At 40.8% G+C, this 10556-nt stretch overlaps 1 protein-coding gene across 2 annotated transcripts; it reads left to right on the forward strand.

Moving 5' to 3' along the window:
* The first annotated feature begins 344 nt into the window (after positions 1-344).
* Positions 345-7644, forward strand: LOC122754521 (keratin, type I cytoskeletal 10-like). 2 transcript variants are annotated; one of them, XM_044003054.1, is made up of 9 exons: positions 345-914; positions 2158-2240; positions 2942-3098; positions 3198-3359; positions 3469-3594; positions 4898-5112; positions 5650-5676; positions 5965-6212; positions 7511-7617. In XM_044003054.1, the coding sequence occupies exons 1-9, from the start codon at positions 345-347 to the stop codon at positions 7615-7617; spliced, it is 1695 nt and encodes a 564-aa protein (XP_043858989.1). The 2 variants fall into 2 exon arrangements, with proteins under 2 accessions (XP_043858989.1, XP_043858990.1); XM_044003055.1 differs by lacking the exon at positions 5650-5676 and having other exon boundaries at positions 5965-6192; positions 7511-7644.
* Positions 7645-10556: the final 2912 nt, after the last annotated feature.

Below are 10556 nucleotides of genomic sequence, written 5' to 3' on the forward strand. Positions count from 1 at the left end.
ATCACTTGCATTCCTTTTTTTGCTGAGAATATAGGGTTTTTTTTTTTTACCAGTTGCTCAATATTCTGCAAAAGATGAAAAAGAATAGTGAAAGAGTTTCTACTGAGCTCCACCCATCTTCCATTTCAACATAATAAATGTCCTATTTGTTTTAAGGGCAAAACACACACCAGGATATATCAGATTGGTTATTAGTAATGATAATGCTAAATTGACAAAAAGAAGTCAGGCCAGTGAGAAGAATCTCCTTCAGAGGGGACACACCCTCCCAGCTCAAAATATAAAGGCTTGCTACAGTCTCTAGAGAGCAAGCATTGCTTGAACTGAACCTCTACTGCATCACTATGTCCCAGAGATATAGTTCTAGCAAGCATTACTCTTCCTCCCGCAGTGGAGGAGGAGGAGGAGGTTCATCCATCAGAGTCTCAAGCACTAGAGGCTCTGGCTATGGGGGTGGCTCTCTTGGTGGAGGATTTAGCTCAGGTTGTGGCTCTGGCTTTGGCAGCTGCTCAAGAGGGGGCTTTGGCAGTGGATCAGTGAGAGGCTTTGGTGGAGGAAGCTGTGGTGGTGGTGGCTTTGGTGGAGGAAGCTTTGGTGGTGGTGACTTTGGTGGAGGAAGCTTTGGTGGTGGTGGCTTTGGTGGGGGAAGCTTTAGTGGAAGCTTTGGGGGAGGTTATGGGGGAAGCTTTGGGGGGGGCGATGGAGGCCTTCTCACAGGCAATGAGAAGGTCACCATGCAGAACTTGAATGACCGCCTGGCCTCCTACCTGGACAAAGTGAGAGCTCTAGAGGACTCTAACTATGAGCTGGAGCAAAAAATCAAGGAATGGTATGAGAAAAATGGCAACGCAAATCAGAGAGAACCTCGTGACTACTCTCATTATTACAACCAAATCAAAGAACTTAAGGATCAGGTAAGAAACATCATTAATACTGCTTCTGAACCAGGCTCTGGGCTATTTCTTAGGCTTATATTTTAGAAAAGAAGAGCTGATCTCAGAGTCAGGAGACTTAGGTTCAAGTTTCTCTAAAGCTTAGTAGCTACATGGCCCAAGACTAGTCACCTGACCTCTTCCAGTGCCCCTAGTCAACTCTCTAAGACTCTAAGTTTTAAAGTAGGTGCTGATCTACATTATAAGAGGGAATTTCTCACTTGGCAATTACTTGGAGCAATGAAATCACAAATCCAGGCCAACCTCCTTTCCCCCCTTCAACTCCCCCCCAAAATAATTGAGATAGAGAAATCTTAAATCAAGAAACATGGGGCTGCTACTTGTTATTGTCTGTTTTATTCTTGGCCCAGGGAATAATTCTTTTTTTTTTTTTTTTTAGTGAGGCAATAGGGGTTAAGTGACTTGCCCAGGGTCACACAGCTAGTAAATGTTAAGTGTCAGGTACTCCTGACTCCAGGGCCGATGCTCTATCCACTGCGCCATCTAGCTGCCCCTGGAATAAATCACTAAGATTCAAAATTAGAAGACTTGAGAGAAATATGCAATGGTAAATTATTATTGGTCAAAAAGGATGTCAAACTGCTGAAAACTGTTGGGCCTCCAGTAAACTCATGACGAAAGGAAGAGTAATCAAAGAAATTAAAAAGAAACACTACAAATGGAAAAATTGAAAAATCACTGGAATAGAGGGTGGGGGAGGTAGTTCTATCTCTGGTAGTTCTATCAAGGTAAATAAAACATTTTCCCAAACTCATAGAAACTTGCTCTTTCTTACATTTTCTAGAAGTCTGAATTCTTCCCATTGGAAGGAAAAGGGATGCAATTCATATTTTCCAAAGATATCTTAAATTCAGATCTGATGGGTCAATTCCAAATGTAATTATTTAGAATACATATAGGAAAGAACAAATCAGTCAGAAGTATACTGGAGTCAGTAAAATAACATAGTATGATAAGATCAGGGATTTCAATGGCTGAGTTAAAAAAAAAAAAGTGCCTAGTCAGAAACGGCATGACTTCAGAAATCCTGGAAGATTCAAGCTTTAGGAAACAGGTAAGTGCATAGCATCTCATTCTTAAATGACAAAAGTATCTTCATAGAACTCTGTGAGAGGGTAATGTTTAAATTTACTTCTTCAGAAGCACAGCCTTTTTCAAAAATCCATGTATCTGACCTCTTTCTAAATTATTTTTCCTCTACCAGATCCTGAATCTAAGCACTGACAATGCTAATGTGCTGCTGCAAATTGACAATGCCAGGCTGGCTGCTGATGACTTCAGACTGAAGTAAGCAAAAGGAATAAGGAGCATGTGTCCCTGAAATTGTCAGACATGAATTTGGTGTGGGTAATAGCTTTAAAAACCAAAATGAGAGGGGCAGCTAGGTGGCACAGTGGATAAAGCACTGGCCCTGGATTGAGGGGTTCCTGAGTTCAAATCTGGCCTCAGACACTTGGCACTTACTAGCTGTGTGACCCTGGGCAAGTCACATAACCCCCAGTGCCCTGCAAAACAACAAAAACAAATGAGTTTTCAATGTCCCCCAAATGGCACATTCTACCTGGTAAAAAAAAATTCATTCAAAATTGAAAAATTTCCAGCTCATCAGAGAAATTTTCAGTGGTCAAAATATCTTTTAATGTATTCCAGATCAGAAATACTTGGCAACTAACTTCTAAGTCATTTTGAGCTTTAGTGTTTTTATTCAACTCTATTAGTAATAGCTACCATTCTCTTAGTAACAGAGTCAGTCTTTCTTTCAGACTACCACAATTTCTCTGGCACCCAGAATAGTACTCTGTAGACAATAAGCATGTAATTAATGTGTATCATATCATTTGTACTGCTATAGTTTGGTATTTTATTATATTGTATTGTATTATCTTAATTTACATTTCTTCAAGCTCCTCTTTCTACTCTCCCCCGCCCCCAAATCATTCATTTAAATGGATTGAGTTATATTCACAGTTATAACATGTCTCTTTCAGGTATGAAAATGAAGTGACCCTGCGTCAAAGTGTGGAGGCTGACATTAATGGCCTGCGCAGAGTCCTGGATGATCTGACCTTGGCTAAGACTGACCTGGAGATGCAGCTTGAAAGCCTGAATGAAGAGCTGGCCTTCTTGAAGAAGAACCATGAGGAGGTGAGACAAAATTCTGTTGCATCCCATCATGCCACACCCCATCCCCTAAATTCTCACTAGAATCATGAAAACACATTATGGGCTCCCCTTTCTCTCCAGGAAATGAAAGATCTTCAGAATGTGTCCACTGGTGATGTGAATGTGGAAATGAATGCTGCTCCAGGAGTGGACCTGACCGAATATCTGAACCGCATGAGAAGTGAATATGAGACAATGGCTGAACAAAACCGCAAAGATGCTGAAGCCTGGTTCAATGAAAAGGTGAAAATTTTCTTATATCCAAAATACTCAACATAAAGGCCATGAAGGTAGATATTATCCTCTAAGGATTCTTCTCTCTCTCACCTCTCCTTTGTTTCTATGATTGTAGAGCAAGGAACTGACCACAGAGATAGATAGCAATGTTGAACAAGTGTCTAGCCACAAATCTGAGATCACTGAATTGAAACGCAGCCTTCAAGCTTTGGAGATTGAACTGCAGTCACAACTGGCCCTGGTAAGTTAACGATAATCTCTGTGTTTCCATAATATAAGCTCTCTATTTCCAAAAATGTTTTGATGCATTTCTCAACAAAGGACAAAGTTTTAAAACATCCATTGTTAAGCTTTCCCTTTTTTTGTGGGGCAATGGGGGTTAAGTGACTTGCCCAAGGTCACACAGCTAGTAAGTGTCAAGTGTCTGAGGCCAGATTTGAACTCAGGAACTCCTGAATCCAGGGCTGGTGCTTTATCTACTGCACCACCTAGCCACTCCCAGCTTTCCTTTTCAACTTTGTGATCCCAAGAATGAATGTTCACCAAAGTAGGGAATATATCATTAGGCCATCTTGATAAGGGTGAAAGAAGAGAGTGTAAAAGCTGGCTTGAAGTTTAACATTTAAAAAGACTAAGATTATGGCAACTGTTCCCATTACTTCATGGCATACAGGCAAAGAAGAAATGGAAGCAGTGTCCGACTTTATATTCTTTGGCTCAAAGATCACTGCAGACAGTGACTAGCCATGAAATTAAAAATTCCTTCCTCCTTGGAAGGAAAGCTATGGCAAATCTGGATGGCATACTAAAAAGAAGAGACATCACTTTGCTGATAAAGATCCACATAGTCAAAGCTATGGGGTTTTTTCAACAACATTGTATGTCTGTGAGAGCTGGACTATAAGGAAAGATGAGCACTGCAGAATCAACACTTTCAGAGTGTGGTGCTGAAGAAGACTTTTGAGATTCTCCTTGGGCAGCAAGGAAATCAAATCAATACTTAAAGAAATTACTTCAGGGTATTCACTGGAAGGTCAAATACTGAAAAATGAAGCTTAAACACTTTGATCACATAATGAGAAGACAGGATTCATTGGAAAAGATGTTAATGTTGGGAAAGATTGAAGGTTAAAGGGGATGGCAGAAGATGAGATGAATAGAAAGTGCCATAGAAGCAATGAGTATGAACTTGGAAAGACTTTGAGAGATAGTGGAAGATAGAAGGGCCAAGCTTTCTATGGTCCATGGGGTCATGAAGAGTCAGAAATGACTGCATGACTCAACAAAAGCAACAACAGAGAGAAAGGAGAAACTAAGTAATATCAGGCTTTTGAAATACAACCAAGACCCCACATCAGGACCAAAGGTATAAGTGGTATTGGTCTGAAATTACTGAAAAGCTTAAAATAGATCAGGTCACATATTTCTAAATATAATCAAAGTTCTTCATTCCTCCATGAATTTTCTAATTAGAAAGAATTTTGTTTTATCCCATTTAATCAGTGATGTTGTCAACCCACTTCATGCTCCTCTCTCCTTCTCAGAAACAATCCCTGGAAGCAACTTTGGCAGACACAGAAGGTCGTTACTGTGTACAGCTGTCACAAATTCAGGTCCAGATCAGTGCTCTGGAAGAGCAGCTACAGCAGATCAGAGCTGAAACAGAATGCCAGAATTCAGAATACCAGGTGCTCCTTGACATCAAGATCCGACTGGAGAATGAAATTCAGACCTACCGCAGCCTGCTAGAGGAAGGAGGGTGAGTGAAAGAACTACCACTATTAGAACTTCTCTTGCCTACCAAATTTTTAGCTAGGGGAACTTCTCCTAGCCTTTGAAAAGCAAAGAGTTGTTAAAAGAGGAATACATAGCTTTGTCTGAAACGTTGGGTTCATCCTGCCTGATTCTGGCCAAGGAACGATCATCATCGCCAGGAAGATATCTTTTCCAAGTCTCTTTAAAGTCTCTCTGTCTCTGACTCTATCTCTGTCTCTCTCTGTCTCTCTGTCTCTGTCTCTATCCCCCACCCCTGGTTTTCCCTATATTACCTGGCAGAGAGTGCGGTGACCACTCATGGGGCTCAATTCTAATACTGACTGGCATGACAGCTTTCACCTGCTCAGTTTTTCCCACCTCGGATGATTTGCTCCTCATTAGGCAGCCTGGTGACTCTCTGCTCCCAAGGGCTCACCATATGGATACCATATTTAATCATGATATCCAATTAGCTTTAACTCTACTGAAGTTCAGCATGCCCAAACACAAGTGATCCACCAGTCTCAGTCTCCCCCAGTAGAAATGACTATGGTGGGGCAGCTAGGTGGTGCAGTGGATAAAGCACCGACCCTGGATTCAGGAGTATCTGAGTTCAAATCTGGTCTCAGACACTTGACACTTATTAGCTGTGTGACCCTGGTCAAGTCACTTAACCCCCATTGCCCCACAAAAAAAAAAGAAGTGATTATGGGCATGCACCATCACGCTTAGTCATCAAACTCTTCTCAAACCATTTCGTTTCTCTAACATTCTAATAAAATCTGTGAAGGAAATACATTTCAGAATGCTTATGGATAACTAATCATGAAAATTTGTCTCCTTTTTATATTTCTAGTAGTTCATCTGGAGTTGGTGGCCATGGAGTAAGCTCTGGTGGTGGAGGATATGGTGGAAACTCCAGTGGTGGCCAAAGGGGTAGCATATCCAGTGGTGGATATGGAGGAAGCTCTGGTGGCAGTGAAGGATTCAAAAGTTCTGGATCCAAAGCAGGTTCCAGTGGAGGACAAGGAGGAAGCACTGAATCTGGTGAAGAATCTCCATCTAAAAGCAGTTCTGGAACAAGGTCAGCAGAAACTAATTGGGGTGATCAGAATCTATTTTAACTTCTTGTGGATTTTGCTTATGAGGGTTTTTTTCCCTTTCATTACTCTTAAGTATGGAAACACAGATGCATTAGAGACTACATTTTCAGAAAGAAATTGCTTTGATAATAATTTTGCAGCTAAAAATATAGGCTTTAGATGTCATTTTATGTTTTTACTTGGGCTAGCTCTTGCTAAAAGTCACTTAAAATTGAAGTGGTATCATCCTTAGCACATTAGCAATGAGAGAGGGACAGAGACAGAGACAGAGAAAGAGACAGAGATTTTGTTTCCCAAAGAACACAGGAGTCTAGTGCAAGCTCTGGAAAGCCCTAGAGGCAAGATTTTGAATATGAGCCAAGTGACTGATGATGGGTCTATTGTTTGAGAACTAGCCTAGCTAAATAGGGAGAAGCTCCTAATCAAGTTGGCTAAATAATGAGGAGTGTTTTAGTCAGGGAAACTCTGGAAGGCCATCTAGTGAATGCTAAAGGGTTGTGACCTATATCGGTGAAGGAAAGACCCACACTAACAAAATCACAGATCTTTGAATATTTACACACTAGATAATAATTCAGATTTGAAATTTTGAATGAAACTCAGGAGGGACCACTGAGGTTGGGTTCTTTTTTCATGTTCTCCTTTAATTAGAAGGGGCAGGTAGGTAGTACAGTCGATAGAGCACTGGCACTGGAGTCAGGAGGATATGAGTTCAAATCTGACCTCAGACACTTGATAGTTACTAGCTGTGTGATCCTGGAAAAGTCACTTAACTTCAACTGCCTCAAACATCCAGGACCATCTCCAGTCATTCTGATGTATATCTTGCCACTGGATAGCTCTGGAGGAGAATGAGGCTGATGACTTTGCACAGTCCTCCCTCATTTAAATCCAATTCACTACTTACTAGCTGTGTGACCCTGGGCAAGTCACTTAACCCCCATTGTCCAGCAAAAAAAAAAAAAATCCAATTCACTGCAAATCATGACATTGTCCTGATGTCATGGTCCTCTTTGAGAATGAAAGACAATCAATAACAACAACTTTTAATTATAAATTCATTTTATTTATCTACATTAAAGTATTTTGGTTAGTAAAAATGCTTTTTGAGGACCAAACTGCAATTCCTCTGATTATAGGAGGGTATTTCAGTTAATCATTTCACTTGTTGCTACCTGTTATTTTCCCTCATTCAAATTCAGTTTTGGGGGACCTCTTAAACTCTCCTCGACTTTGTTAAAGAAAAGCACCCCTCATTATATAATAGAAAAACTAATACTGGTCATTTGTCACCTACAGATTCTAATAGAAGTCATGTGATCAAGACCATCATTGAGGAGGTAGCCCCTGATGGTAGAGTCCTTTCATTCAGAGTGGAATCAGAGACCAAGAAGTACTACTATTAACCAGTGTTGACATGGAAGAGTCTCTTTTCCTAGACTAAGGCCAGGCAAAGAAAATCTCCATCATTCCTAACGGTCATGGACACCTTCTCTCTCTTTAAATTTAAGGTGTCTAAAAGCTTTCTCATGGCTTCTTTCCTATTCCTTTTCACTTTACCAGAGTGTATTCTTCAATAAAAACAATTCACAAAGAAACTTTCTGTTCCTATTTACTGATGTGTTTCAATAAACTTTCTTACTGATGCAAGCAATATAAATGTGTCCATGTTATCTTTCTCCTTTGAATGAGACATTAATAGCCTTAACAGGAGAGGTCATAGTATCATGGGCATCAAAGTAAGATCTTAGAAAAACCATCAAGTGCAACCTAGTCATTTTGCAGGGAAAGAAACTGAGGATTAAAGAACAAAACGGCTTCCTCAAAGGTCACACAAGTAGTAAGTCCCATGGTTGGGATCTGACCCTATGTCATCTGATTCTATACCCAGGGCATTAACAAAAAACATACTGATAGCTTCTATGTTTGAAAGTTAGTTTTATCCCCAAATTGTTTGCAAGCATATCTTAATTTCCTGAAACAAAATTCTTGTCCTATATCAGACCAATGTCATATAATAATGTACTGCAATTTCTCCTAAACCCAATGCTTTTATATTTTTTTGTTTTTGTTTTTGTTTTTTTTCGGTAAGGCAATTGGGGTTGTGACTTGCCCAGGGTCACACAGCTAGTAAGTGTTAAGTGTCTGAGGCCGGATTTGAACTCAGGTACTCCTGACTCCAGGGCCAGTGCTTTATCCACTGCACCACCTAGCTGCCCCTCAATGCTTTTATATTGCCAATTTAAAGAGTAGTTTCCTCCTTAAAGGTATAGAGAGACGGCTAGGTGGTGCAGTGGATAAAGCACCGGCCCTGGATTCAGGAGTACCTGAGTTCAAATCCAGCCTCAGACACTTGACGCTTACCAGCTGTGTGACCCTAGGCAAGTCACTTAACCCCCAATGCCCTGCAAAAAACAAAAAAACAAACAAACAAAAATAAAAGGTATAGAGTGTGTTGCCTCTTTCTAATTCTCTAGGACCCTATTATATGGTTTCTGGAAGTCCATGATAATCAATGGACAGAAATTCAGCTTTATAAGTAAAATAATTGGAGATTACAATGTCACAATGATCTGGGTACTGCTTACCTGGTTCCTCCTGCCTTGTAGTCAAATATATGAATACCTCTTCACACATGCAACAAGGATGGTAATCTCTCCAATGGAGAAAGGGCTGAGGAAAGAAAGAGTGATATTTGCTTCATTGATGTGGAAAAGTATGAATTGAGTCCTCAATATCTCTTTGTACTTCAACATTTAAGTGAAGGTAGATATTGAATTTTGAAATTTACTAGTAAAGAGGACAAGATAATTGAGATAGGTGAATAGGCTAAAGGGGTTGGGTCATCGAGGTAAATGACACTTTAATATTATAGGAGGGTGATCTTACATTGGATACTATTTTGATTAGTCCCACAAGAAATTCCTGGCATAAAGGTATGCCCCATTTAAACTGCAGCAGTGACTCTCTCAATAACTTTTCTCCTAGCTACTCATTTGCATAAGGCCCCAACAGCAGCCGTACTCCTGTGCCAGTCCATATATAGCCAGCAGTTGTTCCCAGTGAGGAGAAAGCCCAGAATAAGATCAGCTTCTTCATTAGAAACTCCTACAAGTCCTGTAAGGAGCAAAGCCACCTAACAACAGAGCAACTCACCCATCTCCATTGCCATGCTCTATAGTGACCTTTATTTGGACCCTCCAGAGAAAGGAAAGACAAGGAAAATCGACAATTCTAAAGTTGTAAGTTGCCTTGGCATTTGTGTTTCCTATACATGTGCCTCACAACTATTATGCTATAAGTATATATCTACTTGTAGGGCTTTGTAACTTGTTTTTCTACATCATTTGAGTCAATGTATTTTCTATGAACCATCTACTGGCTGAATGCTTAAGGAAAGCACTCAACAGTATGATCTCATAAGCTACAATGTTGGATGAGGCCTCCCACAGGGTCACTCCTAGAAATCAAGGTTGCACCAAGGAACCCTGCATCAGGCAGCTAGTAGTGGACCATGCCTAGTGCAGGTGCCCCCAGTTGCTGGGGGCAACCGAATCTGCAGCACTGAATACTGAAGCTCTCATCCTACATATGGTAAGGGAGTTGGACAACTAGTCAAAAGAATATTTCCAGGGGCAGCGAGGTGGCACAGTAGATAAAACACCAACCCTGGATTCAAGAGGACCTGAGTTCAAATCTGTCCTCAGACACTTAACACTTACTAGCTGTGTGGGCGAGTCACTTAACCCTCATTTCCCTTAAGAAGAACAAGAACAAGAACAAGAACAAGAACAACAAGATTACCCTTAGCTGGTATTAGGTGTAGGACTCTGTTGCCTTACCAATACTTGGTTCCCAAGTCACAATCGATCCCAGGGCAAAGAGGAGCACTAAAACACACGAGATCCTGGCTACAGGGGAGTAGGGACCCCCTTCACAGTTCCATAGTTCCAAAGCAGAGGACAATACTTGTGGTTATTCATAAACCAGAGTAGAGATCAGGAGAGAAGTGACCACAGCTCTGCTTGGATCATAACACTTTGGGGTTTATGGGGTATTCCAAAAGACTAGCACTTTGGTGTGAGAACTTGCCAAACCCTTTTCAGAGATGTTCATCAATCTTTGGTGTCTACCTTATTCACCCAGCTCTCACCAGTGGGTCTAAGAGGTTGTAGCATGCACAATAGCCACACCCCAGTAAACCATCTTGGCAGATGGGCTAAATCAGGTTGAGGATAATTGAGAAACCTCAAACTTTTTCATGAGTTAGAGGATATCTACCCCAAGCATATGAAGACCCCTTGATGGAATGGGCAGATGATAACAATTTTTCCAACAGCCATAA

This window comes from Dromiciops gliroides, chromosome 4 (assembly GCF_019393635.1).
Source record: "Dromiciops gliroides isolate mDroGli1 chromosome 4, mDroGli1.pri, whole genome shotgun sequence".
In the NCBI taxonomy this organism is placed as follows: Eukaryota; Metazoa; Chordata; class Mammalia; order Microbiotheria; family Microbiotheriidae; genus Dromiciops; species Dromiciops gliroides.